The sequence below is a fragment of the Musca vetustissima genome, unplaced genomic scaffold (assembly GCF_032173495.1).
Source record: "Musca vetustissima isolate MV318-11 ecotype Yass unplaced genomic scaffold, APGP_CSIRO_Mvet_v1 utg23492, whole genome shotgun sequence".
NCBI classification, from domain to species: Eukaryota; Metazoa; Arthropoda; class Insecta; order Diptera; family Muscidae; genus Musca; species Musca vetustissima.
The window spans coordinates 97158-121834 of record NW_026874090.1 but is presented as its reverse complement, the minus strand read 5'-3'; the positions used below and the strand labels follow the sequence as shown (position 1 = coordinate 121834).

At 36.8% G+C, this 24677-nt stretch overlaps 1 protein-coding gene across 1 annotated transcript; it reads left to right on the top strand.

Moving 5' to 3' along the window:
• Window positions 1–383: 383 nt before the first annotated feature.
• On the top strand, window positions 384–2299 carry LOC133330834 (type-2 histone deacetylase 2-like; the record flags this gene model as incomplete). Its single annotated transcript, XM_061539244.1, has 2 exons — window positions 384–1633; window positions 1823–2299. Coding segments are annotated over 2 exons (1697 nt in total), but the record flags the coding sequence as incomplete, so codon positions are not given.
• Window positions 2300–24677: the final 22378 nt, after the last annotated feature.

Here is a 24677-nt window from a genome sequence, read left to right as displayed (position 1 = left end):
AATTCAGGAAAATACCTAAAGGGGACTTCAATACAATAAAACACATCTACTGAAAAAGAACTGCCGTCAAGTGGTCTCTTTAAGATAGGAACATCAAAGGTGTTTTTCCAGGCATTCTCAATGGTATTCAGTATAATAGTAGAGGGGTCTTTCATAGAAGAAAAGACGTTTAAGGGTCACTTATAGAAAATTTGTGAGTTAGGGGTTTGGGGGAAGATCTTTTGTGAGATTTAATTAAATTCGGATGTTCATTTGTCAGTTCGTTGCTATACGAAAATTCATAGATTCAGTTTAAGATTTACAACGACTACGTTATAGTCCTTGAGGTAGATCCTTCCCTTGCAGATTTACTTATAACATATATTTTTTTTCAAAATTTTCAGCTGAATCCTGGACAGAAGTCGATGAAAATGGTGACGAATATGAATTGAAAAAATTCACCATTCAGGGCCGCCAATTAGAGGGTGGCAAGTCTCAATGCGTTGTGACGAGACGTAAACGAGCCACAGTTGCTGTGATACCAGTCGAAGCTAGAGAACAAGAAGATGATGACGACGAAGAAGATGGTGATGATAATGCAAATATGGGTTATGCTGGTGCCTCGGCTGCACAGCCACATGCCGTCCTTTTCTATTCACCACAAAGTGAAGAAGAAAGTGAAGAAAATCAAAATAATTCTCAAGATGACGATGAAGATAATCGTGAATTTGAAAATTTAGACAGTAACGGCAATGCTATGGCCCATGTCGTGGTTAAGGCCGATACGGTTATTTTGGCCACAGATGCTAATGGAGATTCTACCTTGGAGAATGTAGAGAACTCCAATGGCCAGGATGATGACGATGAGGAAGGTGATGATAATGTCGTAGGAGCACAAGCAGCGGAAACTATTGAGTTGGTACATGTACCACAGGTCCCCATTATTGGTCAACTACAAAGTGAGGGTCAATCGTTGGCTGCCATTGCCGCCACTGCCCCTGCTACCATTCTCAATGAAACCGAAACCGATTCTGCCGTTATTGTTGAGTCAAATAAACCCCCTAAGGTAAATCCCAATACTCATGCAGTTTTTGAATTGGTCCCCGTCAAACCAGGCGATGATGAAGAGGATGAGGATGATGAGGAGACTGATGAAGACGAGCGCGATTCATTGAATGCTGCTGCCGATTCCATTCAAGTGGCTCAAATTGGTCACGTGGCAAATGGTGTTCACATTATTAATCTTGCCGAATTGGCGGCTGGTGTTGACGACGAAGATGATGGCGAATTCCAATACAATGAGGAATTGAGTCCCATAACCACCACAGCTATTTGGTCAACCGGTGCTGATGATGATATCTCTCACCTCTTGCCAGTCAAAAAACCCAGCAAGGTAAATAGTAATAAGATAAATAAGAATAAGAAGAACAAAAAGAAGACCAACAAGAATCAGGTGGGCAATAGACGACCAATTCGCCGTAACAAATATAAGAATCAAAATCAGCTCTCCCAAGTCAATGGCAATAAGAGAAGGCCATTGAGGAGACCAAATCGTGGTGAGCTGAGTATAAGGGGAAACAAGAAGGATACGAAAAAGAAAACCAGCGTGAAGAGAACTGGAACCAAGAAAACTACAAAGACAAAGAAAAAGAAGGCCTCAAACAAGAGGAAGACTTCTCTCAGGAAGAAAAATAAGAAGAAGACAACCAACAAAAAGAAGACCAGCTCCAAAAAGAAGAACAAAAGCAAAAACAAAAAGAAGAACAAGAATAAGAAATCCAAGAGCAAAAACAAGAAGAAGAATAAGAACAAGAAATCCAAAAATAAGAAAACTGGTGTGAAGGGCTCCAACAAGAACAAGAAGACTAAAAAGACCCCCGTTGTCCATTCGCCCACATCACCCACCTCTTATACTACACCCACTAGTGCCACAACACCCACACAATTGTCGATGAACGGTGACAAACAGAAGAAGAACAAGAAAAAGAATAACAATCGTAGAAACAGACGGAAAAATAAACGCAATTCTCAACGACAATTTAACAACAACGGCGACAAAATAATGGGTGATGCCGATGAGGACATCTACAGTCAGACAGTAACCGAAACCGAAGAACCCGAGAGCGGTAATGTTAACTGCATTTATATACGCAAAGATCCACCAACAACAACGACGACAACACCACGTCCCTTCTGGAATTTGTTAGGACGCAGTGCTGGCAATGATGTGCCCGTTGCGTCGGGACGTTATGGCTTGCGTAAGCGTGTCAACTTACGTCCTCTAGCTTAAGCTTAGTATTATTGAAATGTATTAGACGAAAAAAGAAATCGACGAAAACAAAAATATAAATGTATAAGAATTATTTATAAAAAAAAATTAGCAGTATTTAATTTCAGAGGGTATATTAGTCCTGATTTACTTTATGCAGTCCTATAGTACGTTTATATTTCACTGGATTCTGGCTTAACAACAATTTTTAAATTGTCAATACCATTGCATATATGTCGAATAAATCCTCATAAAGTAGGTTAAACCGGGGGAAAAGTAGGGGAGAGGGGGCACCTTTCAACGTGGGTCACCTTTCATGAACAGTTTTGATTTTCTTATAATTCTACCTATACAACCCATTTTAGAATTTGTCTCCATATTACTGCGGATCATCGTTTTGAAGACCTTGTTTCTACTTTTTATATTTTATTCAAATAACAGTAACTTTTGCAGACTACTTTAAACACGACCGGTTGGTGTTCTCCATATACTCCAACAGTTCGGTAAGGTAAAGAAGGCCCTGAATAGGCCAAGAGGCTCTATAACTTTTCGGTTGCACGGCCTGTAATCTACATCTAATGAAATGTATGTTGATTTTGTCGATAGAAGCCTTAAAGACCTTTTTAGACGATAGAAGTCTTTAAATTCCTTTTTTGAACGATAGAAGCCTTAAAGGCCGATTTCATCGAAACTTGTGACAGGTTAGGTTATACTAATTTCAGTATGTTTTGAGCATATCGGCCAAATTTTGAGTTCATTTACTTAAAATCGGGATAAAATATATGGGAGCTATATCTACAGTAACTTCAATACCTTGTGCAAAATTTTGTGCCAATCGGACCCACTTGGGGAGTTTGGAGCAGCATTTATATCTAACTTATAGGTTATACTAACTACAGTACGTTGTACAAAACTTTTGTGTAAAATCGGATGAAAATATATATGTAGAAGCTATATCAAAATCTGAACGGATTTCAACGATACTTGCCAGATATTAACTTATATTAACTACAGTTCTTTGTACAAAATTGTATGGCAATCGGACAAACTTTGGGTCTTTAGTGCCCAATTTGCATAAAATGTGCGCAATATCTAAATGGGAACCGATTTCAACGAAACTTAGCACACATCATTCTTGACCTAATTTAGTGCGCTGTGCCAAATTAAGTGCAAACCAAAAGATATATAGGGGCATTGGTACACTATTTACATTACATCGGAGGAAATTATATATGGGATCTATATCTAAATCTGAACCGATTTTCATTAGATCGGAGGAAAATATATATGGGAGATATATCTAAATCTAAACTGATTTCAATTTGGACCTATGCCAAATTTCATTTAATTCGGATCATAAATGCGTCCTGGAAGGACATGCATAAATCGACTTAGGAAGTGATTCTATGCATATTCTCTAAAGGAACCATGTTTCTATCTCGTTTCCTTTTGCTTGTTACAAACATATGCACAAAGACATAATACCCTGTACCACAGTGTGGTGAAGGGTATAAATACCGGTAAGAAAAGTAGTAAAGTCAGACGGGGCCGACTATATGATACCCTCTACCACTTTGGCTATATCCTAACAGGCCTCGAATTGCTGAAGGCTTATTGACATTAAATTGGAATAAATGTTATATGTGATCTGTATCTAATGTGAACCGTAGGGTTACTACAATCAATAACCGGGTACATTTGTATCTGTTTATACCCTCCACCATAGTATGGAGGGTATATTAAGTTTTAACTCATCGAAATAATCATTTCCGATCCTATAAAGCATATATATTCTAGATCAGCGTAAAATTCCTTGATTAAGTATCTCCGTCTGCTTTTTGTGATCACTCTAGCTATATCGGTCTGCGTTTAGGCATAGCTCCTATATAAGGGTACCCCGCAATTTTGGTCTTGGGTTTTTGAGTGAGTTATTCCAGAGAATTCGTTGAAATGTGGTACAATGGGTTCTTATTGGATACTTTTTCTGGCAGCTATATGGAAGCTATATCTAAATCTGAACCGATTTCAATAAATCTTGACACAAATTATGCCATCCTAACTTCAGTACGTTGTGCAAATGTTCGTGCCAATCGGCCTAAAATTGGCTCGTTGGTGCATCAATTGCTAAAAATCGGACGAATATATATAGAGCTATATCTAAATCTCAACCGATTTTCATCAATTTCAATAGGGTTCATCGTTGGGGCAAATAAATGATTTGTGCCAAATTTCATCTCATTAGGATAATAAGTGTGACCTGCACTTTGTTTACAATTTGATATGAACATACAGACGGACCTGCATAAGTGACCACATGCCTATATAGAGACCAAAGACCAATTGGTCTGTATAGAGACCGCAGGCCTTTATAATAACAGACCGATTGGAAGTGTATAAATACTAAAGGTATATATAGTTCTATATATAGACCAATTGGTCTTTATACATACCTGTGGTTTATATACAGGCCTGTGGTTACTCTATAGCAGGGTTAGCCAATAATACATATGCAAACTGCTATGATTGTGTTGGACACACGCATATATCCGTTGGGAGAGTAATTTTCGTTCTCTCGGTACAGATCGCATATGTTAAAGCATTGCAAAGCATACAACATGTTCGATGTCGAGAATAATGTTGAGTTCGAACACAGAACTGTGATTGTATTGGTACTCTCTCAAAGCGCCCGCGGGCGCCTGTTTGGTGAACATTGCTCTATAGAACTGTGGTAGAGAAAATTGGGTATTATAAATAACAGTTGGTCATTATAAAGAAATGTTCACCAAATAGGCGCCCGCGGGCGCTTTGAGAGAGTACCAATACAATCACAGTTCTGTGTTCGAACTCAACATTATTCTCGACATCGAACATGTTGTATGCTTTGCAATGCTTTAACATATGCGATCTGTTTTATACAGAACCGAAGTACTATTATGGTCTCGTTAGACGACGTTTTAGAATAAATAAAGACTTGGGAGATTTTGAACAACATAATTTATTCGTATTTATAATAAGAGCGCCATCTATTGTAAACTAAATACAAAAAGCATCAACTAATTAGAATTATGAGATGAAAACATAATTTCACAACATAGTGCGTTAATGCAACACGAGATGGCGCCCAAACAGGAATTCACAAAAGTTCCAAATGAGGAAATGCCAGCTGCATGTATTTTAAAAACTACCTACCACCACCTCAAAGAGGACGAAAATCATTAAAGAAAACATACAGATCCTTAAAGTCGTCAAATGGGATCGACTTAATATTTGACCACATTTCAACCCCCTCACAAACCTAATTCCTCCACCCATACTTGTGGTTAAGGAATATAGCAAGTTGTAATGTTCGGTGGGATAATTAAAATTAATATCTACCATATTTCCTTCTTTCACTTCGTTTCCAAAGAGTAGATTGGGCACGTGTTCAAATTACGTTTCGAGCTAATAATTAAGAATTGCCATACTTCTAACCACCTTCGCTACACAAAAAGATCCTTTTTTTAAGAAAACATAAGTTACCTTATGACATTTCTTGCAAGAATTTTCCTACTTATTTCGTGCATTGACTTCATGCAAGGTTGACAACCCAAAGGTACACCTTCTTCCTTTTGCGGTCACCGCCGAAAGAAAGAAACACATCTTTGACAACAATATTTTTAGGGGAGGGTGTAGTGAAGTGGCTTGTGTGCAGATTATGTCCTGTTTCTTCCCTTTTTTCTTCATGACGGTGAACGCAATGCAATTTCATTACATTAACGATCTATAAATTTTTCCTAAAAAAACAGAATAACAACTGGAAGTGCAATTCACTGCCTTCGATCGTGACATCTACAATCCATCAAACTTCATTAGTTTACAATTCTGCAGATGCAACTGCAATTAGCTCGTGCTAAAATAAAAAAAAACACATTACGAGACTTGACCCTATTTGGGTTAGGGGCCAAGTGGACAACAATAACAGAAAAGAAACAGCAACAACATCGATCGCCTGTCTTAAGAAGGAGGGTACTACCCGACTTATGTCTGACAATTGACGAAATGCATGAGCGATTCTTATGATTTTTTCTTTGAGCGAAAGACAATTGCAATGAAGATGGTGGTCAAAGGTAAGGGACAACTGACAGCAGATGTACACGGTGGCACTTCAACATTCTTCAATTATAATTACAACTTAAAAAGTAAAAATATTACATACATATTACAAATATTACACTACACCCCACCATTTTAAGGTCACACATTTGCGGATACCTAATGGAAGCCGTATATAATATATGTAAAGGGTCTATATAGGTCATATAATAGTTTTTAGGCAGGAGATTATTTGGTGGTCTTCGTTACTCAGTTAACAATTTCACTGCTATTACAGTTTGCAGATCTTGTATTAATAGATACTCATTTGAAAGACGTCTATCTTCAAAATTCTGTTAAAAGAATTGGTCTTACGGAGAAAACTTCTCATATGAAAAACATTCCATATATATCATATCATTTTCTTTAGGGGAGAAAGCGATTAATACCTTAGGGCTAATGAGAGAAGATACTCTTTGATACAATTAACCAGTAAGGAAAGTAGTAAAGTCGAACTGGGCCGACTATATGATACCCTTCACCACTATGGTATATTGTACATATGTCTCCTAACGTCGTCTTTTCGAAAGAATAATGACATGAAATTGAACGAACTTGAATGGGCACCACTTTTTATATCGGTTTTTGTGGGTTTAAACTGGAAATCTTTCTACGAAAAAGTGTCTTTATTGGTCCAAGTTTCACTAATGCCCTCATATAACGGTACCTTCCATTCATCCAAACTTTGCGCACCAAAGTAGCTGTTATTTTCTATTTTGGATTATTTTTAGGTAGAAAATCTCTCGGCCAAAAATTGGCAATATTGGCCAAGATTCAGGCGATTTCTAACACCCAAATGTCAATTTTCTAACCTGAGTGTCTGCAGTTAGGTATTTTGTTTTCTCCTGTAGGTCATTTACAATGACAGATTGTAATTGTTGATCACGCTCCGACGTAATTCTGAGTTCATGAGCAAACGCCTCGTACAAATATGAGTTCCTTGGCATCTGTAGTCGAGTGGATCTGAGTTTAAGAATAGCAGGAAAAAAACAATCTCGACACAACCTTCCGAGACAGTTGGGGATTCAATCTTAAATTCCGCGTCTGAACATGAGGATAAGACATAACATAACCGTCTTAGAATGTCGGGGAGAAAGAGACTGATAAGATAATTGAAGAAGTGAGCAAGGATATCGAAAATCTCACACAAAGAAAAAAAAAAAAACGGTTATCTGTTGTACAAAAACCAGACCAGAGAGAACCTGAGAAACAAGTGCAAATAGCAAACTGATGATCGGAAGGATAATCCTGACCTTTCATTCACTTCATCGGAAAAGACGGAAAGTATAAGCTCTTCTGAAGAACAGACGAAATAAGGAGCTTCCCGTCGGCTAATATAAATGGAAGATGAAGCCATTCCAAATTGAAAGAAGACTACCAAGAGAATCCATCTATTGAGGGCGGCGAAGCTGGCTCTAATATCCAGAAGACGTTTTTGGACCATTTCATCCCCTAAATATAATATCTATATATACAAAAGAGTAAAGTGATTGACTGGCTGATTTAACGATTCATCAACGCCCAGACGAAACGGCTTTAGCTATAATAATTAGTCCAAAGGTGACAGCTGGGTTTTCGGAAATTCGTACTAGAACGGTACGAAAAGTACTAAATGTGATACAATTTGTATTTGGCGAACCGGTAGAGCTAGAACTCTTAAATTTTAAATGAGGGTCACTGATGGAGTGTAGAATAGATATAGCAAAGGGTTTTTTTGGACATTCGAACTATAAGTATGCGAAAAGTCCTAAAATGTACTAAATTTGGAACAATCTCGTAGCATGTGTATGGATAGAGCTAAATTTGGAGTGCGAATAAGGGCTGAGATGTAGGGTATATTTAAGGAAATGGTTTTGAATGCGTGTACTCATGTGTACGAAAAGTACTATATGGCACTATATTTGGTACAAATTTTTTTTGGAGATACAAATCGAGCTGTAATCCTGGAATTTGAAATTAACATTACGTCGGAGTGTAGGATTAGGATATGAACGTAGTTTTGGAAATTTGTTACTTATGTGTACGAAAAGTACTAAATAGTACTATAATCGGTACAGTTTGGATTAGTGTGAACCATATAGCGGGAACAATGAAATTTGGAGTCAGAATCACTGTAGGGGTGTGGGATTGGGGTCAGGGTTCAGTTAAAGAAATTAATACTTATGGGTACTAAATGGTACTAAATTTTGGTACAATTTGAATTTTAGGTGAACTAATAGAGCTAGAATCATGAAACTTAGAGTCAGGATCACTGTTGAGGTGCAAGATTGAGATATGTAGGAAGTTTTAGAAATTTGTACTAATGTGTACTAAATTTGGTACAATTTGAATTGTGAGTGAACCCATAGAGTTGGATTCCTGAAATATTGATTTAGGATTACTGTGGAGGTGTAGGATTGGGGTAAGTAGCAAGGTTTGGAAATTGGTACTACTATGTACTAAATTTAGTACAATTTGAATTGTGGGTGAACCGATAGAGTTGGAATCCTAAAACTTGAATTTAGGATCAGTGTGGGGGAGTAGGATTGGGGTATGTAGAAAGTTTTGGAAATTGGTACTACTGTGTACTAAATTTGGTACAATTTGAATTGTGGGTAAACCGATAGAGTTGGAATCCTGAAATTTCGATTTAAGATCCACAGTGATCCTAAATCAAAATTTCAGGTGTAGAATTGGGGTATGTAGGAAGTTTTGGAATTTGGTACTACTGTGTACTAAATTTGGTACAATTTGAATTGTGATTAAACTGATAGAGTTGGAATCCTGAAACTTGGATTTAGGATCACTATAGAATTTTGTACTACTGTATACTAAATTTGGTACAATTTGAATTGTGGGTCAACCGATAAAGTTGGAATCCTGAAAATTGGATTTAGGATCCGTGTGGGGGTGTAGGATTGGGGTATGTAGGAAATTTTGGAATTGGTACTACTATGTACTAAATTTGGTACAATTTGAATTGTAAGTGAACCGATAGATTTGGAATCCTGAAACTTGGATTTAAGATCACTAGAGCTAGAATCATGAAACTTGGAGTCAGGATCACTGTTGAGGTGTAAGATTGAGATATGTAGGAAGTTGTAGCAATTTGTACTGCGGTGTACTAAATTTGGTAGAACTTGAATTGTGGGTGAACCGATAGAGTTGGAATCATGAAACATGAATTAATGATCATTGTGGGCGTGTAGGTTTGGGTTAAGTGGGAAGGTTTGGAAATTCGTACTACTGTGTACTATATTTAGTACAATTTGAATTGTGGGTGAACCAATAGAGTTGCAATAGAACCATCCTATATGCAAAATTTCGTGACGATTGGTCCATAACTGTGGCCTATATCGTGTTTACAAATTATAATGGACAGTCAGACACACACATATGTCGAAATTGGCTCAGCTAGTCGAGATATGACGATCGGTATAATAAGAGTTGGGTCTGGACCAATACCTTGACAACATAGTTGTGTATATAATTATATCCAATTTGTTTAAAACACGTGCCCAAATTCCCCAAAATACTGAAATTGGGAATTAGACAAATATTAATGATTTTTAGTAGGAAAATTTTTCGGAAATATAAAATATAAAAACTGATATGGGGGCTACCCTAAAAATTGGATCGATATATACCATTTTCAATACCTAACGTAATAGGAGTTGTAGTAATACATATTTGAAAAATGTCCAAGTTACGACTGCTAACATGCCGGTCAACTTCGATCATTTCTCCGATTTAATCGACATTCTCCACGACCGGCCTACCTGTTTAAAGTCAAAAAACTCCTGAACGGAATCTACAAAACCAAAATTACCCATAATTGGCTGTTACAGTATCGGAACAATAAACACCATTCACAATTTTAGCCACATGGCTTGCATTTTCGCATTTGTCAAAGAAAAAAATGTAAAATGTACCGAATTTTCGCTTCGTACACTTCCATTTTTGACACCCTGGCACACCAGACAGCAAAATATTTTTTTACTGCGAAATGTCACACTTCCAACGAGCATAAATCTATTGTTTGATCGATATTGTAGGAGAAATCTATCAGTACAGCCATCTGACGAAAAATAATGAATTTCTTTTTCCCCAACCTAATATATACCAAACCCATTTGAACCGCTTGTATTGTCGGTAAAGTTCCGCATGAGAAACGTAAGAGGTCAGTACTGAGTTGAGGCAGATGACTTTTTGTCCTGATTTGGCACTCAATGACTTATTTTTAATAACGAGGAATTTGGCTGAAATAAACTGTATCGGAATATAGTGTCACATTTTTAATATAAACAATCCTTGGAGTATCATTTCTAAATCTGATATACAATTATTCGGTGTTCGGAATATTTCGAGAAATGACTTAAAAATAATCTAAACGCTTTTTTATCATTTAATTTCAGAACGAACTACCGATTCACAGTGTTTTAGTTTGCATATTAACGTATATACCTTGCCTGCCACAACCCTTTCCACCGTCTGGGCCACACCGCATGTTACTTGCTACTGATAAGAAAATAACCTAAGCAAGTCTGGAATAAAACGTTGGCGGAATATCATCATCATAAGAAACAGAAGAAAAGAAAGACGGCAGCAGGCAGCAGTTACGACAATGACAATATCAACACCTTCAACCTTAATTGCCACACATGAAGGGTTGTGCGCATGCTTCACTTCATACGTCCCATATGGCTTATTTGTGACTTGTGATCGTTGTGCCTGCCGGTTGGTTTCTTCTTCTCCTTCTTGGCATTATCGCAAAATTTGTTGTAACGTTTTTCTTTTGCTTCCTAGTAGACCATTTTGACAGTTGTTCAAACTTTGGACGACAAATGCCATCCGACGACTGTCATTATCAGAAAACGTTAAGCTTCGTTAAACACTTTGATTACACCACGCTGAAGTTGTAAATTTGTCGGTAAATTAAAATTAATTTCGAATGTGAAAGAAAGTCACCGTTTTAGTTATCTATTGGTTACTTGTTTTAAAGCTTTTGGAAAATGAAACGCTTTTCATTACCATATTAGCCTGAGAAGATTCAGACCACACCATGTGGGTTTGATAAGGATTTTTTTTGTTAATTTGTGTTTATCAACGTGTGAATGAAATGGATTAGGAAAATTTCACATGGGGCAAATATGAAATTATGTTTGTCGATACTTTACACATACATGAGAACCTGAACCTGTGAAAGGGGTAGTAGTTGTCTACTGTAATTATACTTTTGTTCATTTAGGTGTAATGATCATATGGTAGAATTCATTCATTTTCGCATGTTGATGCTCAAAACTTCCTAAAATCATACGCTAGTGTAAATGGTTAAAAACGTACTCTCATTTGTTCTCTTTTCCTCAGACATTTTTGGTGATGCATTCTCAGTTACGCTTACATATTACTATGTGTAGGTAAGCGCTCATCACTGATTTAAATTCATATTAATACAGAGATTATGGAAAATTTTAGTAAAAATGTTCAATATAGGTCCCAGTTTTTTATGATGATTTTAGTCGAAAAAATCGACTTTGTCAATTTCCTACCCCTTGTAAAATAGGGTTCGGTTTATTGTTGATCAAAGCATTAAATATAATTTACAAGTTTAAATAATATTTACCCTTTTTGGGGAAGGTACCAGAAGAGAGGGCAGACGGGTCCCAATTTCGGACTTGATCTAGGCTTGGTAAAGATAATTGGATGTGCAAAGTTTGGTCCAAATCGGACATTCCTTTCGCTTGATATTGGATTTATAATTATTGAAAATTGTGTCAATTTGTGGGGGAGGTAGCAGGAGGAGTGGACCAATGGGTCCCATCTTTTCATATAGGCTTGGTAGAGATAATAGGTTGTGCAAAGTTTGGTCCAAATCGGACATTCATTTCGCCTGATATTGTATTTATATATATTGAAAATATTGATTGTTGGTGGGGGAGGTACCAGAAGGAGTGGACCGATATTCCCCGAAATTGAATTAAGTTTGGTAGAAATATTACGACGTGCGAAGTTTGAAGCTTTTAATTTAATTTTGAGAGTTCTATAGCGATCAACTGACGGGCTTTTGCTTCAAGACTGGCATAACTCAAAATTTCGATTTAATAATGCACGATTGTTCGCTATAATAGACCCCATATATATATATATATATATATATATATAATAAAAACCTGCAATAGCCACAAACAAAATATAAATCGGTTTCTTCCAAATGGGAATCCAAAATAATTAAATAGTTGCAGATAATGCGGCCAACTCAATACAAACCAGTAAGGAAAGTTCAAAAGTCGGACGGGGCCGACTGTATGATACCCATCACCACTTTGGGTACCAATCTCAATACAAACCAGTAAGGAAAGTTCAAAAGTCGGACGGGGCCGACTGTATGATACCCATCACCACTTTGGGTACCAATCTGAAATTTATTAAAAATTTACTGTCAATGTAAAATATCTATATATAAATGAACACAGTGCGCTATCCAAAATTTATCTCGACACAAAACTTGACAAGCATCAATCTAGACCTAATTCAGAACTCTGTGCAAAAGTTTGTCTTAATCGGACAAAAATCCATAGTATGGTGCACTATTTACATAAAATCAGAGGGGACTATATATGGGAGCTATATATAAATCTGAACAAATTTCAACATAAATTTGGACCAGCTTCAGTACGCTGTGCAAAATTTTGTGCAAATCGGCCTAAATTTGACACTTTGGTACTCCATTTACATAAAATCGGACGAAACTATATATGGGAGCTATATCTAAATCTGAACCCGTTCCAACAAAACTTGACAAACATCAAAATGTTGTCTCAATCTGACAAATATTGGCAGTATGGTGCTCCATTTACATAAATCTGAAACGACTTCAACAAAACTTTGCATGTTTCAATCTAAACCTAATTCAGTACGCTGTGCAAAAATGTTGTCTCAATCGGTCAAATATTGGGAATTTGGTGCACCATTTATCTAAAATCGGACGAAACTATATATAGAAGCTACATCTAAATCTGAACCAATTTCAACAAAACTTGGCATGTATCAATCTAGACCTAATTCAGTACTCTGTGCAAAATTTTGTCTCAATTGGAAAAAATATAGGGAGTTTGGTGCTCCATTTACATAAAATCGGACGAAACTATATATGGGAGCTATATATAAATCTGAACCGATTTCAACAAAAATTGGCATATATCAATCTAGACCTAATTCAGTACTATGTGCAAAATTTTGTCTCAATCGGACAAATATTAGGAGTTTGGTGCACCATTTACCTAAAATCGGACGAAACTATATATGGGACCTATATCTAAATCGGAACCGATTTTTTCCAATTTCAATAGAGTTCGTCCTTGGGCCATAAGTGACATGTGCTACATTTCATTCAAATCGGATTATAAATGCGACCTGTACTTTGTTCACAAAAAAAAAATACATGGATGGACGGACAAACGTTAATCGACTCAGAAAGTGATTCTGTTCATATTCTCAAAAGGAACCATGGGTCTATCTCGATTCCTTTTGCCTGTTACAAACATATGCACAAAGACATAATACCCAGTGTGGTGAAGGGTATAAATATCCTAGGAGCAGTAGCAATGTATGTGCAAACTTTTACAGCTCTATCTTAAATATTCCGTGCTATATGACTTCAACAGACAGGCGGATATCGGAAAATGTTTAGAAAATGTATATCTGATCATGAAATTATATATACTTTATGAGCCTTCTAAAATATTTCAAGGCGTTGCAAACTAAATGGCAAATTTATAATACACTCCACTTTATGGAGGAGGGTATACCCTATTTATCTAGAAATTCTATTCAATTGTTTTCCTCTTTTTTATTTGTAAGATTAATCATGCCGTACACCCCAGATATTTTGTTATAGTTTCTAGTACCCCCAATAAAGTCAATACATCGCAATCAATGGTTACCATTGTTTTCATTCCATCGATCCAGAAGTGTGGCGTCAAAATAACATTTAAAGAACCACGTATAATTTCTTAGGGGTAGGCTAATTTCATGTTATTTCTCAAAGTCACACCTTACTCACTTATGAATCATTCTTCAATGTGAGCAACAAAAAAATTTATTTTGAAACAAAACAAAAACGTATTGATATCCCATTGGAAGATGGTGAGGCTGCTGGCAGGTGCGATTTACCACCAATGATCAAATTAAAGATCTCCTGGCTGAAGCATCGTTGGGGGAATAACAAAACAAAAACATCAGACATACTCTTATATCCTTGCAAGTTGCAACAATACTCTGCAACACATGCCACTTCTTCTCTTCATCATCTTCATTGAACGTTCGTGTAATGTGTGTCTGTTTGGATGCCTGACACTTGTACGAAGATGAAAAATGAAGCCAAAAAGGAGAATTGCAATAAAACGGTTTCACTTGTTTTATTGCGTTTTCGCTTTCGCTTTTGGCATACGCAACGAACCGATTACCGAACAATTATCCAAATATAACAAAGAGAGTCAAACAAGCGGACGGACGGACGATCGACCGACCGTACGGTAGAGTAAATAAACATCTTGCAGATCATGGTTTTGAGATAAATTCCCTGTTGCAAACACAAAACCCGCTCGCATTTGAATGATGTGATGATGGAAGACTACAAACAACCAGCCGTCAAAGACGCACACCCAAACACACACTCCGGCGAAATGGGATAACCGTTCTTTTTAAATACTGTCCAGCGTCAATAAAAAATTTCAAATTACCCGCTAAGGCTGTGCAAGCTGCATTTTGCGCATCATGTTAGGGAGCCAACAATGCATTTCATTTGTGGGGCCATTATCCTTAGGCTACACCACAGAACGAAGAGATCAACCGTTTATGCTGCAGTTGCAACTTCCCTCAGTTATGTTGAAAGGACACGAGCCAAAGACGTCAATTTAGAAAATACATTCATTAAATTGTTGTTTCGTTTTTTTCGCATGTTGTTGATTAAGATTAAGGATGTTGCATCGAATGGCCAGGGATGGGGAAACGTGATTGCTTTGGCTTCCTTGTGAGAACTTTGACGGTGAAATGAAGGTTATAGTCTTAGATCGAAGATCGTTGTTCAACAGGTCCTTAACGGGTTTGAAATGGTGTTTTATGCAATAGTCGAACACTACTTGTATTGTAGTGTTGAGGAATATTAAGTTTGTTATTGCCTACTAATAATTTTAGTTCACATAGAATGGACAACGTTTTCTTTTCTCGAATGAAAAGGGCTAGAAGGATAAAATTATAATTTTGTCCATTTGTCCAGTGTATCCCCACTTACCTGCCAAATTTAGGATATTTTCACGGTCCTACCAACATAACATATTTTTCGGTTAACAATGGATAGTGCTATATAATTGTATTATTCGAATTTAAATATTTTTGAATTACTAACCATACTTTCAAAGATTCAAAACAAATCTAAAAGTAGTTATATTCGGCCTGGCCGAACTTTTCATAACCATTACTAAATGGTGGGCATTCAAAATACCTAAAATCAATCGGCGCTCCCAGGAGAGAACAAAATACGAAGCAGACACTCAGGTTGGGATAAGACCTTGAAACCGTCAAAATACAGAAAATTGGGTGTACCGTTATATGGGGGATATACAAAACCTAGTGCGTTGCAACTTATGTTTAGCAGGAAGACTGGGAACACAAATATCAAATTAGAGCAAATTCGACTGAAAAATGGGACCAAAATCCCGAAAATACCGAGTAATGGATGTTCTCTTATGGGTAAATATTGATCATTTTTGGTAGGGATAATTGATATCACTGTGCGAGAAGATTTTGGGGGATTCTTATTGGTGATGAAAGGCCTTGGTGAGTATATGAAAAAACCCGGAAGGAAAAGTTCGGAGATATGGCGTGATCATTTTTTGATGGCTTATACTTGAAGAGATATCTTCATATATTCATTTGTATCTATTGTATGTATTTTTATACTCCGCACCACACTATGGTACAGGGTATTATGTCTTTGTGGATATGTTTCTACCAGGCAAAATGAATCAATATAGATCCATGGTTCCTTTTGAGAATATGTCCGCCAGTGCATGTATTTTTGTGTGCTAGGTACAGGTCACATTTATGATCCTAATTGAATGAAATTTGGCATAGCTCCTTTATTTGGCCCAAGGACGAACCTTATTGAAATTGGAGAAAATCGGTTCAGATTTAGATATAGTTCCCATATATTGATGTATGCGAAGTTTTGATGGAATCGGTTCAAATTTAGATATAACTCCCATATATAGTTTCGTTCGATTTTATGTATATGGAACATCATACTATGAATATTTGTCCGACTGATGTTACTCCAGGTTGACATCCGTGAAGTTTTGTTGAAATAGGTTCCGATTTATATATATATTCCATATATATTTTCGTCCGATTTTATGTAAATGGTGAACCGAGGAGGCTATTTTTGTTCAATATTTACGAAATTTAGCAGCGGATTCAGATAATAAAACAGGTTTCAATACCTTATACGGATATCATTAGAAAGCTAGAAAACAAACTAGCTAAATTTATTGAACCGGACTATTATCGCTTTTATTATCTGAATATCCGGTTCAAAGTTTAGAAAACAGCTTATTTTTGCCACGAAATTTATTATACCCTACACAACTATGTTGTCAGGGTATTATAGCTTTGTGCAGCCCCAAGAGTTTGGAACGCCCAGACCCTCCTTTAATTATACCGATCGTCATATCTCGACTAGCTGAGTCGATCTAGACATGTGTGTCCGTCCGTCCGTCTGTTCATTATAATTTGTAAACACGATACAGGCCACAGTTATGGACCAATTTTCACGAAATTTTGCATGTAGGATGGGTTCTGGCCAAAGAAGACCCCTATTATTTTTGGTAAAGATCGGTTAATATTTAGGGATGAAATGGACCAAATACTTAATTTTTGTCGGTTTTTTTTGGTCTCTCCAGAGGCCGCAATTATGGCTCGAACATCGTGAAATTTTGCACGGAGAAGGGGATCGGGCCAAAGAATAACCATGCCTGTTTTGATAAAGATCGGTCAATATTTAGCGGGTCAAATGGACCCTGACTTTTGTGTGAAAAATTACAAAATTTGGATTCTATGGCGTATATATTTACTTCTAAAGAACATAGAACCGAGAAGTTGATAGTATATCCAAGAGGAGTGGCTGACCTTTAAATTGATACCAATTATATTGTCGTATGTTCTCGGATGTGGGAGTTACACTTAAATATTTACAGGTGTTTACGTATTCAGATATTATTTAGTAACCCATTACCAAACTAGAGGGCGGAAATATAGCCCCGATCGATGTAAAATGTTCCGTAAGGCTCCGGGTATGGTCAAGAACAACACCTAGAATTTTCGGTGATGATCAGATAATAATTTTGGGATGAAGTGGACCGAAAACTTAATTTTTTTGTATTTTTTCTGTCGATCTATATCCCACAATTATAAGCCGAACATCAAAACACAACCCGCGGTGAATGGAATCTGAACAAGTAATTAGAAGGTCTGTAGTGAATATTAGAAATATTCGGAAAATATGTCAATGTAAGGAAGTGGCACTGTTGACCTCTAGTCGGACAAGAGTGTGCATCTATCACGAAATATTGCCAGTTTCGGAATAAAAATCCGCAGAATGTTATATTTCCGTGGTAGTTGTGTAGGGTATCGTATGGTCGGCCCCGTCCGACTATACTGCTCCGCTCACTGGTTTTTTTGCGTATTTGGTATAACAGTATATGTTTTTAGAATATTATTCGGAAAAATCAGACAGTTCTACATAAAAAGGAATACTGAATTTATAGAAATATGTACAGACAAAATATTCAACAAAAAAATTCCTCATTCGATTTTACTGAAGAAATATAATCTCAAAAATTGCATACAATAGCTCAAATATGAAGTATAATAAGGTAGCCAGCAAAAATGATCATGTCATATCTCCGAAAATTTGAATTATGACGAATTTGTATATACTCACCAAGACCTTTAATCCCCAATAGGAATTTTCCACTCCCAGACTATGACCTCGATTTTGTCCCAGAGTGTATTCAATCAGAAGCCAACCTAATTCCCCCAACGTTATATGGGGGTATACTGAAACGTGGATCCCATTTTCAATTCCAACATATCCTAGCAAGTATCTAAAGCAACGAAAGAATCGTGCGTAGTACCATTCATCCCTTTGAATTAATTCGTTTGTAACGACCTAAATCTATGGCCTGTTCTGGTTCAGTTTCCATGTATATGTGCACATATGCTGTGGAACTGTTAATTTTCTGAAATACATGTTGAATTTGGGCGAATATGTCTCAGTCGCGATGTTGCAAAAGTGGTGTAGCCACCTTTTCAGTTTTGCTCGCATACTAACGTGTTGAGCTCCTCTTCGGTTTCGAGTGTTGTACGACGAAGCTCTTTAATCTCAATCGTCCTTTAGGTTTACGGCAACAGCAGTGTCCTGGGAATTTATATCAGCTATCCTAGGGTTTCAGAGATTGGGAAGCTATCTTAAGTGATTTTGGTTTATTATTTGAAACTTTGTCCATTCCCTTTACCATGGATCGGGAAGATACGGCGTTACAGGGTATGAAATCCAGTTACCTGAATAGGTATCACGGTAGGATGTCTGTCTCTTTTTCTCGTGGTATATTATCATTCAACGTGCAATGCGAACAGGTTATGGGCATTGAAATCTTATCGCTCATTTGCTGCTGGACCGCCATAAATCAAAAATAGTGAAATTTCGGTTAATGATGCAGAATTTTTCGCTATATCAGACTTCATATTGTTTAAAAAAATCTCTTACACACTCTGATTGAGAAGCTGTAGAAGTTCCTTTGTTCTTTGTAATGGGTGAGTGAATTGACAACTTAAAACTCATTTTCTGTATAATAAATTTTTTATTTATGGTGGTCTTGCAACAAATGAGGGATATAGCACCAGTTTAATATCTTGCAAACCTGAGCTAATGGACGAGGTCTTTATGTGTGGGTATTTCAAAACATGGATCTATCCTGATCCTTTTTCTGTGCAGCTATACGCCAACCTCAAAACCCCGACATCTTTAATGGAAGCTGTGTCGAATCGTGGACCTTTAATTATTATTTTCGGCGCAGACGTATTACACCCTCCAAAATCCCAAAATGATAAATTATGATCTTTTCGGTTTGCCTAAACCCTTGAAAGTACCATTTTGTTTTTCTGTAGCATATACCTGTATGTGCCAATATTAGCACATGCCGGAAACAAAACAATTGTCAGACAATAAGGGAGCATCTTGGCTCGTGCCACATATCTTCGTTACCTGTTATTACGTTTCTTTTAATTGGGATGCCGCTTAAAGGATGTTGTCTGCCACACAACAAGGGATACCAAACAAGTGCATCATCATCACATGTTCATGGTGTGCAGTAGCGGTTGCAAGAACATAAACAGTTGTTAACAGAAAAAGGCGCGAAGAAACGGCGGTAAAATGTATATGAGATTTCGTACTGGAAAAACTAGTATGTAGAATTTGAATTTACTTAAACCTCATTTTTCCAATATTCGTGAAAATTTCAACTATTAAACGTTTGTATATTTTACGAGATTACCAACTGCATTTTGTGGGGCGATGATGACATCTGAATAACAGCTGATTAAAAGACATAAAAAAGAAACATCGTTTTTTGTTAGTTTGCCTCTCGATCCTTAAATGATATTTACGACTTTACATCGGTCATATGTTGCCGTTTGAACCCTAAGCGTTCGAAATGAACTGAAAATAATGATGCCGCCGCCGTGCCAGTGCCCTGTTGTATCATCTGACACTGATCTTTGGCCGAGACAGGCCAAGTGTTACTGTTAACGTTGTTGTCAATGGTAGCTGGATGGATGTTCGGGGTATTGTGTTGGTGTTACGTATGGCTGTTGAAGATGAGCGTTAAAAAATAAAACGGCGCCGTTATCCCTATCAAAGAAAAAAAAAAAAAAAAAAAAAAAAAACGAAAATAACAGGGAATATACAGTTGAATGAACGGTCAATGGCATGTGCCACACATTCTGATAAGTGTCAGACTGACGTGATGTTTCTGTGCGCGAAATTTGTTTTGCTACTCCATTTAAATGTGGCATAGACTACACAACTGGAGATGAGTAAGTAGGAGTAAACCCTTCGTGTTTATGCTGATCATTCTCTGTTAGATTGTGCGGTTGTACCAGATATGATGGACGTATTTGGTCAGTAATTGAATCATTGAGTATAACGATTGCCAAATCTTGATCTTTTATCTTTTACTTTGATATGGTGAACATGTGCCTCATCGAAATATTGGTTTTAGACCCCATGTTTCCTTGGACCAAATCTGTTTATGAAAATTTGGACATGTTCGTCTAGCTGGTGCCCATGATAACTTTCGATTTCATCCAAACTTTGCACTTCTTAATATTTCTTCCAAACTTAGTTTAAGTTCGAAGATGGCGAATATCGGTCCCTCCTTCTTGTACCTCCCCCACAAAATGGTCAGAAACTTTGTACAATCTATTATCTATACCAAGCCTAGATCAAGTGGGAAGATGGGAACCACCAGTCCATTCCACTCCTTCTGATAGCTCCCCCACAGAGGGCCAACATTTTCAATATTTATAAATCCAATATAAGGCGATTGAAATGTCCAATTTGAACCAAACTGTGCACAACCTATTATCTCTACCAAGCCTGTGTATAACTATAGGATAAGGGTATATATTTTTCGGCAACAACGACTGACACTTTTTTAATTGTTATTATTATTTAGACAATAACATTTTAAGATATTTTATGGAGTCACGTAAGGTTACAAAGAGACTGGATCTGGGCAAATCGGTGGCAAAACTAACATGGTACAGCTCTCATATAACGGTGACCCAGATCTAAAACAAAACCAGTAAGGAAAGTAGTAAAGTCGGACGGGGCCGACTATATGATACCCTTCACCACTATGGGTATATTAAACAGGACTATTAACATGAAATTGGATGAAATAAAATATGTGATATTTATCTAAATGTGAATCTACCTAGATTTATCCATAAACATGTCATTCGTTTGTTACAATGGGACAAAAGTATGTAAATCGACTTCAAACAAATATAAATAGGTCATCCGTTGGGCTATATCTGTACTTCTAGAAAAAGCAAATACGCAATTCTATGCTCAATTTTGTAAGTTGTGCAAACTTTGATGTCAATCTGACTAACATGAGCAGTTTGATGCTAATTTACTTGAAATCGGCGAAAATATATATGGAAGCTCTATCCAAATATTAAGCGATTTCAAACAAACTTGTCACAGGTTAGGTTATACTAATTTCAGAACGTTTTGTTTCAGTACGTTTCAGTACGTTATGCCAAATTTCGTGCAAATCGAAGGATATATAGGGACGTTGGTGCACCATTTACATGAAATCGGACGAAACTATATATGGGAGCTTTATCTAAATCAGGACCGATTTTCTCAAAACTTGGTAGACATCACTCTAGGCTCACTTCAGTACGTTATGCCAAATTTCCTGCAAATCGATGGATATATAGGGACTTTGGTGCACCATTTACATGAAATCTGACGAAACTATATATGGGAGTTATATCTAAATCAGAACCGATTTTCACGAAACAAGACAGACATCACTCTAGGCTCAATTCAGTACGTTGTGCCAAATTTAGTGCAAATCGAAGGATATATAGGGACTTTGGTGCACCATTTACATGAAATCTGACGAAACTATATATGGGAGTTATATCTAAATCAGAACCGATTTTCACGAAACAAGACAGACATCACTCTAGGCTCAATTCAGTACGTTATGCCGAATTTGGTGCAAATCGAAAGATATATAGGGATTTTGGTGCACCATTTACATAAAATCGAACGAAACTATATATCTGAGCTATATCTAATTTAGGACCGATTTTCTCGAAACTTGGCAGACATCACTCTAGGCTTAATTCAGTACGTTATGCCAAATTTCGTGCAAATCGAAGGATATATAGGGACTTTGGTGCACCATTTACATGAAATCGGGCGAAACTATATATGGGAGCTATATCTAAATCTGGACCGATATTCTCGAAACTTGGCAGACATCACTCTAGGCTTAATTCAATACGTTATGCCAAATTTCGTGCAAATCGAAAGATATATAGGGACTTTGGGGCACCATTTACATGAAATCGGACGAAAGTATATATGGGAACTATATCTAAATCTGGACCGAAACTTGGCAGACATCATTCTAGGCTCAAGTCAGTACGTTATGCCGAATTTCGTGCAAATCGAAAGATATATAGGGATTTTGGTGCACCATTTACATAAAATCGAACGAAACTATATATGGGAGCTATATCTAAATTAGGACCGATTTTCTCGAAACTTGGCAGACATCACTCTAGGCTCAATTCAGTACGTTATGCTAAATTTCGTGCAAATCGAAGGATATATAGGGACTTTGGTGCACCATTTACATGAAATCGGGCGAAACTATATATGGGAGCTATATCTAAATCTGGACCGATATTCTCGAAACTTGGCAGACATCACTCTAGGCTTAATTCAATACGTTATGCCAAATTTCGTGCAAATCGAAAGATATATAGGGACTTTGGGGCACCATTTACATGAAATCGGACGAAACTATATATGGGAGCTATATCTAAATCTTGGCCGATTTTCACGAAACTTGGCAGACATCATTCTAGACCTAAATGATTAGGCTGTACTAAATTGCGTGCTAATCGAAGGATATATAGGGACCGTTTACATTAAATCGGTTAAATATATATATGGGAGCTATATATAAATCTGAACCGATTTTTCCCAATTTCAATAGGGTTCGTCCTTGGGCCAAACAAATGAGCTGTGCCAAATTTCATCCAATTCGGATCATAAATGCGACCTGTACTTTGCTCACAAAAATACATGGACAGACAGACAGACGGACGGACGGACGGACATGCATAAATCGATTTAGAAAGTGATTCTATGCATATTCTCAAAAGGAACCATGTGTCTATCTCGTTTCCTTTTGCCTGTTACAAACATATGCACAAAGACATAATACCCTGTACCACAGTGTGGTGAAGGGTATAATGAGGTTCTTAGAGGGCGATGTTTTGACATAGCTCACATATAAATCTACCGTCTCAGTTTCGATATTTCGAAAGTTTAAATAAAATTTCCCAACATTAAGCAGAAATTAGGCATTACGAATTCATAGGGGTAGAAACACATATATGCAGAAAAATTTCAATACAGGTCAATGCTTGGACATAGCATCCATATAAAGGTTCCACTTCATTTCCTCATTTGAGTGGTTGACATTTGGCATCCTGTGTTCTGGAATGGTGATAATTTTCGATGTAGGTTCATCTTTTGACATAGGCATTATATAAAATCGATTTAAAATATATATAGAAGCTATATATATATATATATATCTGAACCGATTTAAAAAATACCTAAAAAGGGAGCTTGACAAACCATGTGCATAATTTCGGATGAAAATATATATGTAAGCTATATTTAGTTCTGAAATTCAGACAAACGGTCGGTTTTTAGTGCCCAATTTAAAAAGATTTCGTCCTTGGGTCAAATAAATGCCAAATTTCACCTCATTCGGATCATAAATGCAATATGTACTTTATTAACAATAACATAAAGACAGACCTACGAACATGCATTAATGTACCCTGAAGGCTATTCTATACATATCCTCATCCCCTATCTCAATTCCGTTGGCATGTTACAGATTTATGAACAAATACATAAACCCTCAATATGGCGTAGGATATAGAAATGTACGGTTTCCCATACGATATGTACGATACGAAATGTTTTGGTAACTATCTTTATTTTAACATAAAATATATATTACAAGAACTGGTTGTATTAGGTTGGGGAAAAATAAATCCATTATTGTTATATGAACTATAAGACTTTATTTAACATGCTTCGGAATGTCCGATTTGGGCCAAATAAGCACCGTTTTCTTGTATGATTTGTTGCCATTTTAAAGGTAACTTCATAATGCCTCTCTCATAGAAGTTCTGCTCTCTATTTGCAAAAAACTCTTTATTATCATTAAAGAAATTTTGCAACGCAAGAAAAAGATGATAATCGATTGGTGGCAAGCCCGGACTATATGGCGGATGCATTAAACCCAACCAAGCTCTCGAAGTTTCTGGCGAGTCACTGTAGATGTGTGTGGTCTAGCGTTGTCCTGGTGGAACACGACACCTCTCTTGTTGGTCAATTCTGGCCTTTCTGGTCAATTGCTATCTTCAAACT